Genomic DNA, 19,882 nt, shown 5'->3' with positions numbered 1-19,882 from the left:
CTTGTGTGTAACTACAGCAAAAAGTCCTTTGCCATACAAAACGAAAGAGTCTGCACCTATCAAGGGTATTAAGTTCTTTTTTATTATTTTGATTTTAAGGCTGTTCTTTTCACTGATGTAAATGTATGAATAAAGATGACTCCCATATCCCCGTTTAAAATGTTATTTTAAATTGTTCATAATGCAGAACCTTCAACCACCAGCACAAGTGCTTCAACTGTGTTGCACATGTGAAATCACTCTTTAGGTATTGGTATTGTACTTAAATGAATCAGCAACTGAGGATGAAATATGATCTGTTAATTTTTGACGAGAGATATTCTTGCTGTACAGATGTCAATTATGATAAAGGCAAACATTGGAATTTAATTGTATTCTATTCTATCAACACCAGCCCTCATCAAATGCACAAATAACCTACAGTGTGTTCTAAGGATGGTGGCTTCTCTTTAATTTTGGGAATAATTTCTGCACTGCTGAACTGAAAAATGACTCAATGCTCAATCTTACTCTCAAAACAGCAAAGTTAATTAAATACCAATGCACTTGGCAGAATTGAAAGCATCGCTTTTGCTTTTGCAGTCAGCTCTTGATACTGATAAATTCCAACAATTTCCGCATGACTTAAATAGTCGTACTCTCATACAGTATGACTTCTTTGACAGATCTTGTACTGAGATGCACGTTTCCCTGTGCTTAGTGTTACAAATGCAATACAGTGAGGACTTCTAAGACAAGAAAGCAAGTGTGAATGTAATCTGTCACAGTATGTACAACCAGCTGTTTGTTAATCTGAGGTTTGCAGAGCTGGGTGCTTGCTAGCTCGGGTCAGAATGCCCTCTGGTTTCTTTCATTTCTCTGGGAGATTACAGTATTATGTTATTCATTTATATAATCCTTTCAATGGGATACAGCCCCCTTCTTGTTGCTACCCCTAAAATGAAGTTCATATAGTGACTGCAGCATGTAATCAGTTAGGGTCCCCGCTGAGAACATTTTCTGAGGGTTCTCTAAATGATCTAGGAAGTGTTTGAAAAACTGTTAGAGAGAGCTTTTTGTGAACCATTTGAGAACTTTCAGAGAACCTTTAGGGAACGTTCCTTGAAGGTTTTCTAAACCTTCAGGGAATTGTGCTTGAAGGACATTCAATCTGGAGGGAAAAGTTGACTTCTCAAAAAATAAGCAAACACAATAGAACAGTACCTATAACTACCAAGAATGCATCAAAGTAACCAAAGTGAATATTCCTTTACGGTTCTCTAAAGGTCTTCCCTAAATGTTTTAAATGGTTTTAAAACCTCCCTAGAACCTCGAGAGCCCTCAAAGAATATGTTCTGAAGGTTCTCTAAATATAGAGAAGAAGAAGGGTTTGAAAAACCTTGAGAGAACCTTCAGGGAAAGGTCTTTGAAGGTTCTCTGAAGGTTCTTTGAAAGTTTCATTAGTTCTGCATTTAAGAGTCCATGACAGAGGTACCTGCAGTGCCACTATTTATATTTACATAGGATGAGATTTTTTTTTGCAGTAAATAAGAGGGAATCTGAAAGCTAATTGTCTTATCAGTTGATGCTTACTGAGGAGACACCAATATTTCCAAATCAAGAATGTTGGTTTGTATTATTCTGATGTTCCAATAATTTGATTGTGTGCTATTTTTGAACAACCAATGTTAGTCTCATAATGAAAGTGGATATGGACAACTTTTTCTGGCAACCACAATGTGCAACCTGTAGCCCAGCTGCTTGTTGAACAACACCGACTTGATGATATATATATATATATATATCTGTGGTCAGTGTTAGCCTTCAGGAAATGTCCAGTCAGCTCCATGAGTTGAATAGTGTTTGTTCATTTTATTAGCATATATATTCTCTGCTTTAGCAATTTCGCAAGCAAGCTAACTTCCAGATGTTTTAATTTCTAATCCTTGTTTTTCTCCCTCGCCTTCTGTTTCCTAATCCTTGCTACCCAAGTACTGTGGAGTCAGTCTGTCAGAGGATAATGACTGGAATTATTGTGAAAAGTAGGTAAAAGGGACATACGTAAACCCATCCATCCATTATCTTTAACCGCTTATCCTTGGGAGAGGGGGTGGGTCTGGAGCCGATCCCAGCTGACATTGGGTGATAGAGGGCCAGTCAATCACAGGGCTAACACATAGAGACAGACCACCATTCACACTCACAATCACACCTATGGGCAATTTACAGTGAACAATTAACATGCATGTCTTTGGACTGTGGGAGGAAGAAAACCCACACTAACACGGGGAGAACATGCAAACTCCACACAGAAGGGCCATTCCCGGCCAGCAAGTTCGAGCAGCCTTACATATGTAAACCCTTTACAAAATAGATAATTTATTGTGTGACCAAACTAAAAATATAAAATAGGACTGCTAATTTTTTTTTACAGTAATCTGAGCCAATTCATACTGACAGTTTCATTAAGACGAATGAAAAATAATTTCACTAAGAGAAAAAATCAAGAGGGAGGAGCAGAGAAATGACAAAGTGAGAGATCTTCATCTAGATTTTTGATAAAAAAAAGAAAATACTAGCTCTGACACAGAAGATATATCAAGACAGATACAGAGTTCAAGGGGGCTTTGCATTAATCTCACGTTGTAATGACAGTTTAAGGTTTTGGTATTCTGATGAATTCCAGGATTGGACTTAAACTGCTTTCATTTTGTTTGCTGGTCTTTAATCTTCTAACCCTGCGTTCTTAATCAGAACTCAGAGCAGGTTTTTAATCTCGCATGAATGAGGCCGCGGATTATAGGCCTCTGACCTTGCCATGCTGCACAGCTGCTTCCTCCTCAAATCAAGTTTCTCTTCCTGTGTAGCTTGCAAAAGAGGATAATCTTACTTTTTGCACTACAATGCTGTAAAATCCAAACTGTGAATAAAAGACACAAACACTGGGGAAGAATCCTAATTTCTGAGAGGGTCAATCAAAAACAGATCCAATTCATAATGTTTTGGTGATGCCAGATGTGATAAACTTGAGGATTTTTTACAGATGTGTGTCATGATATCTGGTCTCTGTGGCATTCCATTATCTAATCCCTTTGACTTTTGACTTAGATACAACACCACTTATCGAGTTTAGAATCAAAGCTTTGCTTTTCAGTCTGTGTGAAGGTTGACTTCGAAAAGATAGGTTCAAGTTTGATTAGTGGCTTCAGATTTGCCTGTGTAATTACCATTTTAACCTTGAGGACTGTGTTCTGAGGAACACACAATGCTTTTTCCTTCACTGTCCCCAATTGCTACAGGCAAGGTACTTAGTTTAACAAATCTTTATCCTAGTTTGGGTTAGGGGTTCACTTATTTACCAGAATAAGCAGCTAAAACAAGAGGTGGGTATGGTGGCTTATAGTGAGCAAGTAAGCATCACGCTCAATCAAACTGTTTCTTTTGTTTGTAATTCTATTGATTCTTGTTTCTTGTATATCTGATATATTTCATCAATTTGGTGCAACACTCTACCATGAATGAAGGTAACCTGCCAGTCCAAACACCACCTATTGGTACCAAATGTATCTGCAGCAATATGTCTACATGGGGACCTGCACATGTAGACATGTGGGCCATTTATAGGCAAGTGAGGAATATTTGTCACAGTTTTGGTGTTTGTGCCAAACGCAGGCAATTTACGCTACAACTGCAATTGCATGTTATGTGTAGAGCTGGTTTAATAATGACTTGCGCCCAATCTGCAGCCTGCTAAACATGAACATTTGTGAATAACTAACAAGTCAGCTCTATGAGTTGCTCTGTTTGTAGAAAAATCAAAGCAGCAAGTAAGGCTACACAAACAGTATGTGTTTGTTTAACTAAAAAAAAACAATGATTTATAGTATAAGAAAGGCAAATAATTAAACATTGCTTTTTATGTTTCACTGATTTATTATTATAACTCTGGACTAGTTTGGGAAGGCATCTTCCTTACATCTACATACTAAGTCTTTTAACTCAGTTTGCACTGCTTGGTTACAGGGATGGCTGTCATACACACTTAACTTTATCCAATTTCCTGTTTGCAGAGTCTCTAGATCCCTTCACTCTTACATAGCATAGGTCATCTCATCAGCCTCATGTGAGTCTGCCTTTAATTTCCACTCTAATCTAGTCACATCTATAGTCTTCCTAATGATTCTCTGTAGTACTGTAGATCAAATAACTCTACAGACAACTGTTCATTTCAAACTGCAAGATACAAGCAGTAGTATTACCCAAGATCCTTTTGGTATCAGGTGGTTGTACATGGTGTCTTTTCCTAATCCATGTTCATAAAACCTAAATGTCATGTAACTTTTAGGCCAGTCATTTTGTGAATCAGCTTCCTGTTCCTCATTTAGAGCTCCAGCACAACTTTCTACTAACAGTTTTGTTATGTTGATTATGTCATGTCCACCGTTGTTGACTGAACAGTCTGACATCAGCGACAGTATATGCATCTAGTTTTTTTTAACTCAAGTTGTATCTCCTCTTGCAGATACATCACAGAAGGAACAATTAATATTGTTATAGTGCTCTAGTCAGTATAGCTGATGAGATATATAAAGTTGTACTTCCATCTATTGGCCAAACTGTGGTACTGCGCATCAATAGAGGGGGAATATTATTTTTGTTGGTTAAAAAAAACAAACACTGAATGCTACAAAATGTTGTTTATTCAAATCTGTAATCCATGAAAGCATTAATAAAAAGTATTCAACATGAAGACAGACATTAATGTAAGAGAATGCCATCAATGTGGGCTCTGGGTTAATGTGCAAATTTGCTTGAGACAAGAACATAAAAAGATTGCCTTTATCTTTCTGTATTCATACTATACTAGCGCATAAGGCACGTTTTGCATCAAATATCGTAATTTCCTGTAACACTTTCATTATTCCTCAAACATCACGAGAAGCTAACCGTTATTCATCCAAACTATGTACTGGCATATTAAATAATGCTGCCGACAATTTATGCTAGCTGTAACAATTCCTCTACTGTAAAAAAAAAGAAAAGAAATGATGTTAGTGCTGCGCATATTTGATCAAAGAAACAGCATAGTGTACAAAATACAAAAAGTGTTAAGAATACATTGATTATGAATATAATGAATGAGCTCAAAATTAAACAAATATCATATTTTCATAAATGTATGTGTGTGTGGTGGGTATGTGGCGAGAATTATTTCAGCCATCAGAACAGTCAGGTTACGAGTTTCTCTTAGAAAAACTAACTTCGTTTTAAGAACATCCTATTTTAGAAATGGAAACATTTGGGAATTTCTTTTAAATGTCTGCACTTTAAAAAAGATGAATACTAGATTCTGTGTTTACGACAGTGAAATGCATATTAGGAGCACAGCAAAGGAAATTTGACATTTCTCTATGCCACTTTAAGATACCAACATCAGACTGAAAATCATTCAGTGAAATACACAGACAAGCATATCAATCCCGAAAGGAGATTATAGTATATACTCAGAGTCCACCCACTGCTCTGTAGTTCTGCAAGATTAGAAATGAAAATGGAAATTGAGTCCAATTATAAGCCGTTGTTCATGTCCAGACAGACATTGAGCAGAGACGCAGAGACAGCGCAGCTCTGTGGAGAATCTGCCTCCTCTGTCTGTGTGGCAGCCTCTGATGCAGCCGTTTGAACAGAGTCTGCAGGTGGCTTGCTTGGGTCACACTCTGAAGAACTTACTATTTTGATAGTGATCTGGGACTCATCTTTACCCAAACTGCGAGGGGAGTAGACGGGGGAGTCTGGTGAGGAGACCTTGGCGAGAAGCTGCAAGTGGTCCTGATCAGAGCCAGCTTCGAAGCTAACGCTCTTACATAACCCGCACAGACTCTGTCGCGTCTCCTCCAGGTTGTGCTCCAGATCGGTTCGCTCGTCCAGCAGCCGCTCTCTCTGACTTCTCTGTAGAGGGAATAGCAGTTAAGTACATTGCAGTCATTTTTTTTTTTCACATTCACTTCCTCGACTCCTTATCATAACATGCATTGTTTTGTTAAAAAAAATCTGAAGATTACTGTGAAATGAAAGGGTCACTCAATGGAGCAATGCAAATATTTAGGATCAGGATCGTAATTATTTTTTCTCCGTTTCTTTGTTCATGCTTCTTTCTCTTTCATTTATGTTTCTTCATCAGTTTACAGTATCTAAACTTTAAAGGTCTGATCCAGTCTGTTAAATCTGTAAACCTAAATCTACCATTCAAGTTTCTACAGGTGATACAGAATTTACACCCAGGAAATATCTATGAAGGAGGGGACAAGATGCATTCACTTGCTGGAATAAATTGTTTTTGTCTTGTGCTCCTCACTCAGACTTTGAACTTTTGAGAAAAGTGGTTAGTAAATGCACCTTTTGGTCTGATGTGCTCATTTAACCCTGCCATTTAGCTGTGCAGCAAAGTCTACCATACAGATATTTTTGCATTACTTTTTCAGTTGATACATTCTCTTGGATTTGTCAAATTAATAAGAGGTGAAAGGCTGTGATAGAAACTTTTTTCGGAAGACAAAAGTACTTCCATCAAAATTGCTGCAGTTCATACTGGTCATAAATAGAGGCCAATAATGGTTACAAGGACAGACAATTTAATCATATCATGTTTGCCAACATGTTAAGAAAAACAGACGTATTAAAGGCAACTTACCAATCTTTTGATTTCACATTCTAGCTGGTATATGCTGTCTAGTTTCCTCTTTCGGCAGCGCTGTGCAGCCACACGGTTTTTGCTTCGTCGACGAACATCATGGACAAATTCAAGCTGATCTTGATTCAAGTGATGGTGTCTCAGAAGCTGCTGGAAGGCACTCCGGCTCAGGGCTGAGATCTGCTCCACAGGGAATGGGAGCTGAATCTGTAGAGTACAGTGTTTAAGAGATAGATGTATTCAACTTAATATCTTAAACTATGAAAAACCAAATATCAGCTGTGTATCAAAATGACCTCTGCTGCTCTTTTGTTGTTGGCTTCAGTATCTCCATCTGTGTCCAGCTCTGAGTCGTCCCCAGAGTTGAGCGAGGAGGACATGTAGGGGCTCTTCTCTGACTGGGACAGGCTGTCAGAGCGTGGGGCCGGGTCATCACCTGTCCCAAAGTCCCTGAGGAAGGGACAGTCTCCTACACTGGAGCTCAGGTCCAGCTGCTTAAGCCAATGAAAGTCTGATGCTTTTGCCAGATTGTGTTGGTCCGTTGGTTCCAACGGGAGTGGTTGAGCCTGAGGTGGACATAGGTCGGACCAAAATCCCTTTGCCAGATGTTCAGCTACCTCCCTCTCCACGCTGCTTCTCTCCCCATTTCCCTCTTCGTGACTTACAGCAGATAGTGTATGGTCTGTGAGATCACCTTCCATTTTCTGTTCAAGGCCAGCCTCACTCTGCTCTAATAACTCATGGCAATCATCCGCCCCTGATGCGTTGAGTGGACATGAACCAGGGTTGCAGTCGGTTTCAGCACCAAGCGTCTCCACAGTCTGCTTAACTTCTCTGCCTGCTGGCTCAATGAGTTCTGGCAGATTCATATCCCCAGGGGTTGACAGCTCACAGGGTAAGCCACAATCTGCCAAACTCAACTCACTTTGATTACACACATCTCCTATCTCTAAACTTTCTGTCTCACAGAACTGAGAGGAATGATCTGCTTTGTCAGAGTCTGGGCATGGCAAAGACAACATGGGGCACACACCATTGGCTGTTAACTCCAAAGTTAAGGGGGGCATTTGTGGCCCACAATTCTCCAAACAAAAGTGCTCTTCCCCACTGTTCTTCTGACCCTGTGCACTCTCAGGACACTGTGATGGGAAATCTGTTTGTTCATCCCCTCTTGAAGGCACTGAGCTGTGTGACTCCAATGATTTTGGTTGGCCGCTTTCTGCGCCGGGGCTAAAACTGGCACCGGGATCTCGGCTCAGACAACAGGCTCTACGCCTGACCTCTTGTGACGTTCTTTTGCCTTCAGAAAACTTTGGGATGAGGAAATCAAAGCATGCGGATTCCAAATCATGAAATCCTAAAAACTCAGCACTGCTGTGAATGGCACGAATGTTTTCTTTGGTGAAGGGGAGCTTTGATGTGTAGGCAAATTGAAGCAAAGGTTCAAACCCCCCAATGGTCACCTGTAGGGAAACAGAAGCAGCAAATTGTTGAGGTACCATAAAACGGACATAAACTACTGTACAATAAAATACTACAATTTGACCACACTATAAAGGTGACCAGCTAATAAAGGGACATAGGAAATGCAGATCATTAGCGTTGTTTCATACATGCCCTGAAATGTACAACTTGTTAAGTAGCCTATACTACAGTACAAAAATCAACAAAGCTCAAAAGAGCATAGTGCTATATCATTCCCTGATGTACGTATGTGAACAGGCATGAGTCACATTGCAAGGGCTGCCAATCGGACCAATAGTCATGTTACACAAAAACATCTACTGCTGGACAAAATAAACATTGCAGTGTCTGTATTTTCCATGCACTTTCTAGTCCACCTGTTGTAACATTTTAGCCATTCACAAAATGAACTTGGCAGACTTTCATTGATGAGCTCTCTTCTTTCAGGATGCCCAAAGTGCATTATTGACATTGTTAACATTTTCCACATATCATTCAGATGAACAGCAGGACACCGACCTCCTCAGGCAAGGTGATGATGGGATTCTGTCTTGTGATATTGGCAACCTTGCTGTGGAAGTAGTCACTGCAGGAAGCCAAGACAGAGCAGTGGGCCCGGAAACTCCTGCTTTCTACCACCACCGTCACGTCACACAGAACATCCTGCTGCCTCTGATCATCCAGACACTGGAGAACATGGGCGCTGTGCACCGCAGACTCAAAGGTGAACACTGACATGCGAGGAGCTGGGACCGACATGGTTGAAAAAGCTCAGCCTGTGTGACAGAGGGAGCAGGGTGAAGTCAAATAGCATCACGAGCATACACCATTTGCCAAAATTGACTACAATGTTCAAACAGTCTGTGGACAAAAAACTAACCTGCAACAATTTTGTTATTTGATTGGATAAATTAATTTAATAATCCATAGATGAATCAATACTAAAACAACCATTATTTGCAGCCTAGGTGGATTCAGTCCTAAGCAAGGGATGTGATGTTATATCATATACAACCACCAAGCACATTTTCACAGTGAGGGTTAGCACTCAAAGCATACAAAAAAGTGTTGATATACAATTGTTGTAAAATTATGTAAAACTACTGCAATGTAACATTACTTTTTGTTACCGTCTATTACTACTTTGCCACAAGAACAAGTTGCATAATTAATATTTTCTTTATGGGCAGCAGAAACAGGACAGGCACATGTTCTACCCTGATGCAAGACACTGTGCCTTCTCATTCAATGCAATGACATGCTCCAATCTGACTCAATGATGGTGGAGCTAAATACAATAACTTGTGTTGACATTGTACTGACTGGGTTAAAGAATTAGCTAGACAGCTGTCTGACGAAACGTATAACTAGCGAGCTGGCAGTTAGATGCCGAGTCAACGTGAACTGCAGCAGCCAGGGCAGATTTCATTTTAACTTGAGCAGCAAGTTTTAATGCTGACTCATGTTTAGCTAAGTTACACAACTGGGCCTGCAGGAGAGACGCAACCAATAATATCCACATTTACGACAAGACCGCTATGTTACCAACGACTGACAACATTTACATTGAGATACAAATCTAATGGTCGAAAATGATATCTAAACGGAATAGCTTTACGCTAGGCTAGGTTAGCGATAACTACTGTACCGAGCGAAAACACATTCCTGTTGTTGGCTGAAATTTAAAATATTCCGTAACAGTCATTTAAATCATTTATAAAAGGCCACATGTTTACTGACCTGTTATGTCAGCTAGATAACACTGCCATTGGTGAGTTTTGAGTAGAGATGTTTCTGGACATCCGGAAAACAGACTTTCCTCTCGTCATGTGACAATTTGGACCAGGAAAAACTGTCAGCACTTACTGCGCATGCTCAGTGCAAGCACCAAAAAGCCAGCCGAGACAGGGATAAAAATCCAATTTTGAAGCATTTCATTTTGATTTCATTACATGACATTGATAAAAATAGACATATAAATATGTTTTACAAATGACGTTCCCCCAACATTTCATTTGCCTCCTGAAATTGATTTTTGTAATGCCAACAAATCCAACACCACAATCTGTTCAATGTCCACTCTGAATTTCATTCCACACCTTGCAATATTCAGTGAGTGTGAGAAACATACAACTGGTCCTGTTTATTACTTGAAACACTGTGTGAAATCCCTGGGATGAAAATTTAAACTTTGTGTCAAATGTTCCTTCTGTATAATCAATATAATTTAATCACAGCCCAGTTTGAGTCACAGACAAATCTGGTTGGTTAACTGATCCCTTGTACTGTGGAGCAGAAGCAGCACGTTGGTTTATTGGATTTCCTGAGTAGTGAAGCACCGTTCGATTAGAGGATTCTTTCATAGAAGAGGAGGTAGGCTTGGCAACTCTGGACTTTACTCTCGCTCACAGGTTGAACACTTGTGTCGCTGATATGGAACCAGGATCCTCTGGGTGGCTCTACATGTCCTAAAGGAGAAGTGATGGGTTAGTGGAGGGATACATAAAACATTAGGATCAAGTTATTATTCTATTTATTGTCATGCCTGAGTACACCTGCCTTCAGCTGCAAGTCCGTTGGATGAGGGTTTATGGCACTCAGATCGCGCTTTCACATACGCTGTGTAATGACCCGACCTCATTGTTCCGCTGTGCTCAACGATACCGTACAAACTGTACAATATTTGAGTATCTCCCTCTGTCAAGTTCTGTTTGGAAACAACTTTTGTTAATGCCCGGACTACAATAAAACAATGACACATTTACAAATAGGCCTATATGTTTATTGATAATTAATAAAAGCTGTTAATCCCAATATTTACCTTGAACGCACAAAAGGGAGCTAGATCCAGTATCAGGGGGAAATGGACATGTCTGTTCACCTTACAAATACTGTATCCATTCTAGAGGAAAACAACAAAAGTCTCATTAAAAGGAAGTGTTTCACTGCATTTGAAAATACAAAAAAAAGATAAAAACTAAACAAGGTGTTATTTTCTTTAAATAGTCGGTTCACAGTTGGGTGAATAACAACAGCTTGACTGACAGGATCAAAGGTCTTACCTGTTGAAACCTTTTTAAATGAAGGGTAAGCACTGGTGGGGGAGAAGAGATCAGCATTTGCTTCAAGGCATCAGTGTAGACATTCTTCTTGGATCCTAATCAAAGCACAAATAAAGAAGATGAACTTCATAGATTCCAAAATGTAAAAGTGAGTTGTTTTGAGAAAAGAAAGCAGCAAAACATGAATTATTTGTGATACTGCATTGCACAAAAAAACCACATCAGTCAGATACATTTCACATACCTCCAGCTTTGTCTTTGTTTGGCTGCCGTTTAGTGCAGGTAACACATAGCAGGCTGTTGTTCTGCGTGAGGGTTTCTACTTCTGTGAAGTGGAAAAGGCATGACTGGACTGAACACTCCTGTTTCTCAGGGGCTGTTCTGGTAGCCAGTGTGCGGAAGGCCAGCTCCGGGTCCTGACTTACTACAGTGTACTCTTTAGCCTCCAGTGGCTCTTCTTCACTCTCCATAGTTGTATCTACAGCATTGGGTTCTTCTATGAAGGCATCATCCAGGGTTACTTTCTCTATTTCACTCACCAGCTGTGTGTCTTCTCTTTCCAGATCCATGTCAGATGATTTGTCATCGTCTAAGATACTGTCCTTTGACTGCTGCTCATCAGATAAGACAGTAAAACGGTTGCTGACCGATGACGTAGCCAATGAGTCGCAGTCTATCACTGCATCCTCATCCTCATCCTCCTCTTCGTCCTTCTTATCCTGGACTGGGTCGAGGTCCTTCTGGTCCTGTTCAGACACAACGATTTGTGCAGGATTCCCCTCACTTAGTGAGGCTTCTTCATGTGTTGCAGTGTCAGCATTTTCCATGTCCATTGCATCTGCAGTAGGATCGGTCTGTTCACTCTCCGTGTGGCTCGGAGAGGAGAGACTGTCCAAAGTGACTCTGCCCTCAATCTTCTGCTGCCTCTTTTGATGCTTTAAGCCAAGAAAAGGAAACAATACAAACTATTTTCTTTGTTCTGCAGAATTATTCAACACGCATCCATCAAAATGATGAATTAAGGCAAAAGAAAGAAACTTTATCTGTATGTGTTCAGTGAGGTACCTTTGCCTGCTTCTTTGCCTGTTTCTTTGCTTTCTTCTGCTGGTATTTGCTGCCAGAACCGGTGGGAGTGTCATCATTCCCGTTTGTCAAAGCAGGGCTGTTTCTATCATCCTGGCTCGACTCACTGGTGTTCTGAACTGCTTTTTTCTGGTTCTTCTTTCTGTATGCCTGAAAGATGTAGTCACAAGAGGGTACATGGCGTGCAACACAAATAAAACATGAACAAGTAATTGCTCGATGGAAAAACAATCTTTACCTCATCAGAAACCGGAAGGGAAAGGTCCAAAAACATCTCTGTGACTACAGACACCTGGAAATTCAAAGGAGTGACCATTTAGCTTGACATCGTCATAATACTGACAGGTTATCCTACATTCTTCTTCACAATACATACCGTTTTACACTGCTGACACATTATAGTGCTGGTCGTTTCCCCACCAAAAACTTCATCGACAACGTTTTTTGGAAATCCATTTTTTTCGTACTCTGAAATCAGAACGTAATTGTTAGAGGGCCACGTTTAAATATTAGGTGTACCAATATTGTATACTTTACTATATTTTTTACTCAAATGACTTTGACTACAAGATTAAAGTTTAATGTATAGCTCGGTTACTTACCTTTAACTAGTGTTTTCAGCTGCTCTCCATCTGTGCCTTTTCTAGATTCTTTCAATGCCTCCATGATCCCTGAGCCTACTCTCTGTAGATACAAAGATAATCTTTAAATGTAAATGATCAAAATAACCTTTTGATAAACCATAGAGAGGAACTCTTGTAGACATAATATGTACAAAATGTTCACAGCATCTTCATCATTTCAGCTTCTTAACACTGATTGCATTCTTATAAAACCTCCGCTCTGTGAAAATGAACCAACCAATCAGAGAACCTTTCTGGGAGAGCAAAATCCCTAAGGTCATTAAAGGAGAGAGAACAAGTGCTATATAGCCATGAGTCTTTGCATTTCACACATAACATCTCCTCGACTAAATTTAGAATCTGAATGACTTGGTGACAATAAGCCTGAAATAGGAAATGTAAGTGCACAGTGCAATACATATCAGCTGGTTTACAAGCAATGTATTCACCGCAGTACTGTTCTGCTGTCAATACATTATCCAGCCATGTAACACATAGCCACTCGGACAGCTACAGAGTCCATTTCAATTGGAAATCTTTCCCCAATGTGAGCTATAGAGAGATTCATTTAACTAAAAGCATACTTTGATCTCCTCCGCTCTCATCCCATCCAGAAGGTAGCGCAGCAGCTCCTGGCTATCTTGCTGCTGAAATCCTTTGAACCTGCCAGCTCTGCAGGAACGAGATGAGACAATGAACAACGCTAGATGCAGTGATGCTAGGAAGTACATTCTAAGCACATCTTAAGGCTGAGCTCCACCTCAACTTGTAGTTGCACTCACTTTTTACAAACTTGTGTGAACAACTCCCGCGGTGTTACCACACCCTTCTTGGATTCCTGGATCTCATTGAGTAGTTGACACATAGCCAAAGTCAGGGAGCCAGGCTGGCCTAACTGCATGACAATAGGCGCCTGCACACAAAATAAAAACAAGTCTTTGAGTAATAAACTGTGTAAATTAAACATCATCTTTACAGTTAAAAACAAACATGTAAAAAAAAGAATGGCAACACACCAGATCCGAGGAGGCAACGGGTTTAATGTTAAGACTAATATTCTCTTCTGTCACTTTGTTGAGAGTCTGTCTTAAGAGCTGTGTTTGAGAAAGATTCTGGAAAAACACAATGACAACAATTAACAATAACTCACAACTTCTCTCTTTTTAATTCAAGACTGACATCTTATAAAGCACCATCTTACCTGAATGACTGCATTAAAGAAACATGTGTTTCCCAGGTTGCTCAGCCCCTTTACTGAAACACCACCATTGTCTTCAGATGTGCCAGACTTTTTGGATATCCCAACACTCTCTTTCTTGGCGTTTTTCTTTTGATGGCTCTTATTTTCGTTGTCCTCACTTTCCTCTGCCTTTACAGTCTCTGTCTTCTGATCAACTTCCAAAACGCTGTCTTCTTCCTTCACTCCTAAATAACCAAACACAACACGGTGGACATGGTGATAGAGACATGTAATTCCAATAATACAGTTCGACAAAAAAAAAACTAGATGGACTTACTGTTCTGTGGTTTCTTGATGGGGTCTGCAGAAGTTTGCTTTTTTAGGCTGGTCACCAGCTGAGCCAAATGTCCGGTACTGGAGTACCGGACTTCATCATCACATATGTAACACCTGCAAGTTTGGAAAAACATTAATTAAGACCGAGTACTTCTCATTTCAAACACAACGTATGCCTCTGTGATTAAGGCCATGTCGTTTTGCTACGTTTACACTGAGCGTCCACGCTACGCCGGCTTTTTCGAGCGCCGAAAACGGAGGAGTTTGAAAACGCTCCCAAGGACGGATAAGTATGAAAACTCCGGGTTGCGTTTTCGTGTGGACGGTCGGAAACGGATACGTTTAGAAACGATGACGCCCACACCCGTGTTCGCTACTTGATTGGTTCTTTGCGGTCATAATGTGTCCTTCCCTGATTCGTCACACGCCTATCAGCTGTTAATGGAGCGATCAGTGACCAGCGGTGTGATCAGCCCTACGGAGCGGTCGTCTGAAGTCATGGTTAGCAGTAAATGCTATTCAGTAGGACAGATAGTTAAGGCACCAGCAGAGCTACGAGTGAGAACAGACAACAATACAGAGGAAACGAGTAAGAGATGTAAGTTGACCACATTTATGGACCCATAATATAGTTAACTGTTACGTGTAAGTGTTGATTTTAAAGTAAATTTGATATGTGAGAGAGATATAGAGCAAGACCTGCAGTGTTGTAACTAAGTCTGAAAAATAAAACTTCTAAAAACTTTCCACGAACTGTGTCTGTTTGAGTTAATAGAGGAAGATTTTAGAGAAGATCTTACGCATCAATCACGACCTTTCATTATTAAAGACTACTTTATTATTCTGTCGTATTTTTTTTAACTAAGCAACCAATCTACTTCCTGTTCACATCGACACCCACGCGCATGCCAAATGTACGTGAAGAGTCTTGTGATATTCGTTTTCAGGCATGTTAGTCTGGACGGAGATCAATTCGAAAACGATGCTGAAACGCTGTGTGGATGTATGGATGTAGCCTAACACACCACAGCGACATACTCACCACACACTCCAGTTGTCCAAACTGATTACCAGGCAATGTGGATCCGACCGAGGAGTCTCATAATGTTTAATGGCATGCTGGTTCTCAGAGTTTCGTCCACATCCCTGGTAGAAATGCATCAGGTTATTTTGCAAAAAGTCACTCCATGCACTTTAAAAATCTTATTGATAAATGGGTTGAATAAACTCACTATATGGCCACATTTCAAGCACATCCATATGGCTATTGTTTCCTTTTCCTCTTCAGAGTCTTGTGGCACGGTGGTGCTGCTATTTTCTTTATTTTCTTCATGCTTACAATCCTGGCAACTCGTCCAATCAGAGTTACCTGAGAGTTTCTTTAAAAGAGTTTGTTCTGTTCCCTTTTTTATGTGCCTGCAGGATGGACCTATGAAGGTACAAAACACACATAATGTGGTAAGTCACCCTAGGGCTTCTACAGGGCGTCATATGACATTAAGATTGTGATACATTCTTTTGTATTCTATATTTGCCTAATTTATGATACATTCTTTACCTGCCAGGACAATGTCATCGTCCTCTCTGGAGCTCTTGTCCTTTCCTCTTTTCTTTCCCATTTTCACCTAACGTTAAACACAATCACAGACGAATGCAAATCAGACACAGCAGTCACATGTGGTTTGACTAACAACGTTAGCTAGATAGAATTATAATGCTGCTTAACACAATTGAGTATAAATTAATGTAACGTTTAAGTCAATGACCATCCTTGGGATCCAGTCAACTTACTGTCACAAACGGAGCCTGAAACCTTCACAGTTTACAATTTCGTTAACTTTGTAGAGATCAATTCTCTCATCCGGACACAACGGAAAAGGGGTAAGAAAAGGGGTCTACAAAGTTTCAATTTCGCGAAAAAACACTGCCCTGATTTGGCAAAAAAAAATCCCAGCTGACACATGCAGACAACAGAGGAACAGAAATGTGACGGTACCGCTGTTTCGCTACGTGTGTTTCCTGTGTGCGTCGCTTGAAGCAGTCCGAGTGGAAACAACGCTCGATTACCAGCGTGCAGTACTAGCAATGTGATGGCAGAAGTTGTTCCAGGTGTCTGTTCTGTGTTAAGAACCTCATGTATATAACTTAAATACATATATCTGTTTAATGTTATACGCTTGACAAGACTTTGAGGGACACACATTGAAAGCCGTTTAACTGTGAACGTTTATGGTGAAGATCGACGCTCGAGTTCGCTTTTATCAGTATGTCTTGCTTAGAGTGGGCTGAGTCTCAGCTTGCAGAGATAGAGCTGCTGTCCAGTATGTTTCCCACCCGGGAGGAGCTGGAGATCACAGACCAGCTGGCACTAGCTGAGCTCAGGGACTATGTGGAGGGCTCAGCTTCAACAGACAGCCCCCCTTCTTCCAGACCTCAGTTTTTCATCAAACAGAAGCTGGACACTGCAAGCATGGAGAGGGTAACTGAATAACCGACTGTCACAGTATGTCATTGTGATTTAAATATGTCCCAAAACATAATTGTTTTCTTATTTTGTTGCTCCACTCAGACGGATGTCGTTCTATCCTGTGTTTATCCATCTGAATATCCCAGTGTGTTACCAGAGATTACAGTCCGGTAAGTCAATATCCACATTTGATGTGTGGTAAAGGTGAGGAACTCTTCACATGCAAAACAAGAACTAATACAACTAATTTGCTTAGTTTATAGTAATTATAAAATGGGTACACTTGTACATTTGGAAACATCTTGCAAAATAGCAATATAATATGTTCATAGAATGCAATGTTGCCTAGAGATCTAGAGAAAGTGACAATCTCTTCACATGCGAAAAAATAACTTTCATAGCTAATGTGTCTGGATGGTTATAAGTATAATTATAGAATTAGCACACAATTGTTTCTAGAAAAACAACAACCTAACATGGTCATGTAATGTTAGGAAGGTCAGTAGACACTTTAGAGATCTGTGTTGAATCTGCAGGCTTTTCCAAAAAATAAATTGAACCATTTTATAAAACTTCTATATCAAGAAGACATTAATAACTCAAGCACACACAATTCAACTTTAACATACTGTTGGAAAAAATCTTTCATTCCATAAGTTGCAAAGCCTGAACTGCAAAGAGACGCAAAAAGAAGCCAAGGATAATTGTATAATTAATGTGGCCTCATGTGAACATTAAATTAATTTACATAGATGAACAACAGACTAATGACACAGAGGAAAAGGTTCATGTGACTTTAAGAAAGTAAGAGGTTATTTTCTAATGTTATGGCTTTGTTGGAAGTTAAGGAATCTGCATGATTAATAGATAACATGCAGTAGATGTGGACTTTACACTTCACTGTACACGTTGAGCAGTAACGTTCATCTTTCATTTTTTTTCTTTTACAAAATCTGTAGAAAAGCTACTGTATCAAAGGATTGGGATGACGCATATCAATCTCTGTTGATGAGTAGTGGAAATCGCTGCTTGTGTGGGAAGATACGTCTCGGTTTATCCTCATGTGCAATTTTTTTTAGATGTCCAGTACCTGACACAAATCATAAATCTAATTTTCATAATCAAGATGAATAAACTTAAGCTTAAAATGTTGCCTAGAGATCTAGTAGAGAAGAGGTATAGGTATATGTACTGCATATCACAATGCACACTACTGCAACAGCATTAAAGAAAAAACACATCTTGTAAGTTGCTTTCAGAGAATATTGTATTGGGAGTAGTCATTTATACTGATTAGTAAGCCTATCAACCTCTTGAATATCTCCTATAGTTATTTGAGCTATGTTCTAGTGCAAATCTTAGCTTCTTCAAGATTTGTATTCAATGTTTTTGTTCCCTAGGATGGAAACTTGAATGTTCTCTGAATCCTTCTTACAGCATGTTTTATTCGTGCATTAGGTGTGCCGGTCTCAGCAGGGCCCAGCAGACAAAGCTCCACGCAGATCTTAATGCATACCTCATGGAAAACTGCCAGGGAGAAGTATGTGTGCTCTCCGCTGTAGTCTGGGTGAAAGACAACCTGCAGCTCGTCATTAATGAGAGCTTATCAGCATCAACGGCTTCTGAGAAAGAGTCTTCCTCTCCACGGCCACAGGAAGTGTTCAGCCGACTGTGGATTTACAGCCACCACATCTACAACAAGACGAAAAGGAAGAACATCTTGGAGTGGTCCAAGGAGCTGGGCCTGTCAGGATTTAGCATGCCTGGGAAGCCTGGTATTGTCTGCGTGGAAGGTTCTCATTCTACCTGCGAGGAGTTCTGGTCCAGGTATCTTAAGTGTTGTTATTTTTAGCAGTTGATGTCACAGCCAGAAGCCTGCTGAGGTCCCAGGTTTATTATTTTTCCAAACCTTTTTCCCATTTCACAGAGTGAAGGTCCTGACATGGAAGAAGATCATGATTCGACATAGAGAGGATATTCCCCTTGATCGTAAAGGCGAGGACAGCAGGGCTGTTGAAAGTATAGACTCCCTGCGCAAATTCACTGGCTTTGAAGAGGCAATGTTTGACCCCCATGGGAACAGAGGTAATCACATGGACCTTGGGCAGCTCTACCAGTTCTTGAATGAGAAAGGCTGTTGTGACGTCTTTCAGATGTATTTTGGCATTGAAGGGAGGTAGTGTTTAGATCCACGGAGAATAGATATACCTACTGGTGCCTTGTCATTGAAGTCACTTAAGTGTTAACTTACAAATGTATTCCTTAATTACTGTTTTAGGTTTTTTTTCACATACAAGCACATGTAAGCTTGTGGTCACATGTCCCTGAAATAACTGAATAAGCTTTTCATAGATGTTGCTCAGTCGTTACACCTGGGACTTCATTGGGATAAAAGGCAGAAAGAACATTTCTGCAATTTCGAAAAACTAAAACTTAATTTTAGCTAATAAGCATGCTTTTCAAACTAAAGCATTAAAAAGATGTTTATCCGAGAGGTTTCTCGAGGAACTCGGTTATATTTGCAATTTTAATACCCCTTCAAGGATCACACCTTGCCCTAGGTGTTTATTTTCTCAAATGGCACCAGGTTGTATTACTACCAGGCTATTATAGGATTTTCAGGTCTGATACCACAGTAATAATTGGACAACATAGTCAACAATATGGTAGATATCTGTTTTTGAAATCTGTTGATTTTCCTCTTATGAATTATAGATAACATAACCGTGGAAAGACTTTCTCCAATTTCCTTTGAATGATTTGATCTTAGATAAATTGTGCATAATTGTGGATTACACTTTGGTAATCAAAAAACGTGGTTATTGAAGATGAATATCATTTTCAGCCCATTGAGATGAACATTTAAAAAAACAGTCATATAGATTTGTTTGTGCATTATGACATTATATACTGCATATTCTAATGATGTAGAAATACAGAAGATTATCTCCTCAAAGGAGTTTGAACCCTGGCTGAGCATTTGGGAGTTCACACTTT

General features: G+C 39.9%; 3 protein-coding genes across 3 annotated transcripts; 1 reads left to right on the top strand and 2 right to left on the bottom strand.

The window, feature by feature from the left end:
• Positions 1-4,671: 4,671 nt before the first annotated feature.
• LOC306700771 (transcription regulator protein BACH1-like) lies at positions 4,672-9,971 on the bottom strand. Its single transcript, XM_079165883.1, has 5 exons — positions 9,875-9,971; positions 8,654-8,910; positions 6,967-8,133; positions 6,671-6,877; positions 4,672-5,928 (listed from the first exon to the last, which is right to left on the bottom strand). Exons 2-5 carry the CDS (start codon positions 8,891-8,893, stop codon positions 5,548-5,550), a joined length of 1,995 nt encoding a protein of 664 aa, XP_079022009.1. The 5' UTR covers positions 8,894-8,910; positions 9,875-9,971; the 3' UTR covers positions 4,672-5,547.
• Positions 9,972-10,059: 88 nt separating this feature from the next.
• Positions 10,060-16,351, bottom strand: usp16 (ubiquitin specific peptidase 16). The gene is made up of 18 exons (XM_079166544.1): positions 16,210-16,351; positions 15,977-16,043; positions 15,651-15,847; positions 15,461-15,564; positions 14,420-14,532; positions 14,104-14,327; positions 13,919-14,014; positions 13,685-13,815; positions 13,487-13,574; positions 12,882-12,963; positions 12,656-12,747; positions 12,518-12,571; positions 12,262-12,429; positions 11,441-12,131; positions 11,197-11,291; positions 10,956-11,036; positions 10,694-10,841; positions 10,060-10,602 (listed from the first exon to the last, which is right to left on the bottom strand). Exons 2-18 carry the CDS (start codon positions 16,035-16,037, stop codon positions 10,481-10,483), a joined length of 2,547 nt encoding a protein of 848 aa, XP_079022670.1. The 5' UTR covers positions 16,038-16,043; positions 16,210-16,351; the 3' UTR covers positions 10,060-10,480.
• A 210-nt stretch (positions 16,352-16,561) lies between these two features.
• On the top strand, positions 16,562-19,270 carry rwdd2b (RWD domain containing 2B). Its single transcript, XM_079166700.1, has 4 exons — positions 16,562-16,897; positions 16,988-17,055; positions 18,344-18,712; positions 18,813-19,270. Exons 1-4 carry the CDS (start codon positions 16,685-16,687, stop codon positions 19,063-19,065), a joined length of 903 nt encoding a protein of 300 aa, XP_079022826.1. The 5' UTR covers positions 16,562-16,684; the 3' UTR covers positions 19,066-19,270.
• Positions 19,271-19,882: the final 612 nt, after the last annotated feature.

The sequence above is a fragment of the Pholis gunnellus genome, assembly GCF_910591455.1.
Source record: "Pholis gunnellus genome assembly, chromosome: 9".
NCBI classification, from domain to species: domain Eukaryota; kingdom Metazoa; phylum Chordata; class Actinopteri; order Perciformes; family Pholidae; genus Pholis; species Pholis gunnellus.
Note: the sequence above shows the minus strand (reverse complement) of the source record. Positions and strands in the feature narration are given on the sequence as shown.

Bases quoted from the DNA above. Each gene is read 5' to 3' on its own strand.
- LOC306700771 (XM_079165883.1), bottom strand. From the start codon at position 8,893: ATGTCGGTCCCAGCTCCTCGCATGTCAGTGTTCACCTTTGAGTCTGCG. The intron at 6,878-6,966 runs GTCATTTTGATA...TGTACTCTACAG, and splicing joins ACAACAAAAGAGCAGCAGAG to ATTCAGCTCCCATTCCCTGT. The intron at 5,929-6,670 runs GTAAGTTGCCTT...TTCCCTCTACAG, and splicing joins AATGTGAAATCAAAAGATTG to AGAAGTCAGAGAGAGCGGCT.
- usp16 (XM_079166544.1), bottom strand. From the start codon at position 16,037: ATGGGAAAGAAAAGAGGAAAGGACAAGAGCTCCAGAGAGGACGATGAC. The intron at 13,575-13,684 runs GTGAGTGCAACT...TCGTTCCTGCAG, and splicing joins TTCACACAAGTTTGTAAAAA to AGCTGGCAGGTTCAAAGGAT. The intron at 12,572-12,655 runs GTATGTATTGTG...TTGAATTTCCAG, and splicing joins TGTGTCAGCAGTGTAAAACG to GTGTCTGTAGTCACAGAGAT.
- rwdd2b (XM_079166700.1), top strand. From the start codon at position 16,685: ATGTCTTGCTTAGAGTGGGCTGAGTCTCAGCTTGCAGAGATAGAGCTG. The intron at 16,898-16,987 runs GTAACTGAATAA...TGCTCCACTCAG, and splicing joins ACACTGCAAGCATGGAGAGG to ACGGATGTCGTTCTATCCTG. The intron at 17,056-18,343 runs GTAAGTCAATAT...TTCGTGCATTAG, and splicing joins TTACCAGAGATTACAGTCCG to GTGTGCCGGTCTCAGCAGGG.